A 1142-nucleotide genomic window follows, 5' to 3' on the forward strand; every position below is an offset into this window, starting at 1 on the left:
GTGTGTGTGTGTGTGTGTGTGTGTGTGTGTGTGTGTGTGTGTGTGTGCAGTGGTCCCCAACCACCGGGCCACGGACCGGTACCGGGCCGTGGGTCATTTGGTACCGGGCCGCACAGACAGAATAAATATTATATTATTTCTGTTTTATTGATTATCAGAATCTGAAAGAAGTTTTATTTTGAAAAATGACCGGATTCTCTCGCAATCTCATCCGCCTGTGCCTCTTGACATGTCAAGACGCTCGTCTCGGTCACGTTACCTCAAACATTAAGCCCACAAACTAGCGAAAATGAGTGAATAACTTTTGGAGAGCTTCTTTGCAAAGAGGAAAGGCCACTAGAGACAGAAGAAGAGCTACAACTTCCAAGAACATGAAAGCTTCATTTAACAGACATCAGGAGTCTGATTAAATATCAGGAGTAATTCTGACGCGCCAAACCCGCTCTGCAGAACATGTGGCGACACAGGAAGATCAGCTGCTTTCTTTGTGTGTGCATGTGCATAACATGTGCCTGAATGAAAACACAACGCAAAGAGAGAGTACACAACTGCTACATGTACTTGCAGTACTGTCACTGACCAGCAGGGAGAGCATCTGCAGCATGGTGATCTGAGCGTTGACCAAATACGCCAGGAAGTAGATGAAGGAGGAAACACCGAGCCAGTAACCGAAACAAGTTCCTATCGCTGTTCCCATCAGGGTCCCCTCTCTCTGAGAGACAGACAGACAGACAGAGACAGAGAGGGAGACAGACAGACAGAGAGAGAGGGAGACAGACAGGGAGACAGAGAGGGAGACAGACAGACAGAGAGGGAGACAGACAGAGAGGGAGACAGAGAGGGAGACAGACAGACAGAGAGAGAGGGAGACAGACAGACAGAGAGACAGACAGACAGAGAGGGAGACAGACAGACAGAGAGAGAGGGAGACAGACAGACAGAGAGACAGACAGACAGAGAGAGAGGGAGACAGACAGACAGAGAGAGAGGGAGACAGACAGACAGACAGAGAGGGAGACAGACAGACAGAGAGAGAGGGAGACAGACAGACAGAGAGACAGACAGACAGACAGGGAGACAGACAGACAGAGAGACAGGGAGACAGACAGACAGAGAGAGAGGGAGACAGACAGACAGAGAGA

General features: G+C 49.5%; 1 protein-coding gene across 1 annotated transcript in view; it reads right to left on the reverse strand.

The window, feature by feature from the left end:
* yipf3 (Yip1 domain family, member 3) overlaps positions 1-775 on the reverse strand; it is a 1773-nt gene extending 998 nt beyond the window's left edge. The window contains exon 1 of the mRNA XM_031841972.1: positions 581-775. Within this exon, the coding sequence (XP_031697832.1) occupies positions 581-697 (117 nt within the window). The 5' untranslated portion in view covers positions 698-775. The remainder of the gene's footprint in view (positions 1-580) is intronic.
* Positions 776-1142: the final 367 nt, after the last annotated feature.

This window comes from Anarrhichthys ocellatus, unplaced genomic scaffold, assembly GCF_004355925.1.
Source record: "Anarrhichthys ocellatus isolate YVR2014 unplaced genomic scaffold, GSC_Weel_1.0 scaffold5830, whole genome shotgun sequence".
NCBI classification, from domain to species: Eukaryota; Metazoa; Chordata; class Actinopteri; order Perciformes; family Anarhichadidae; genus Anarrhichthys; species Anarrhichthys ocellatus.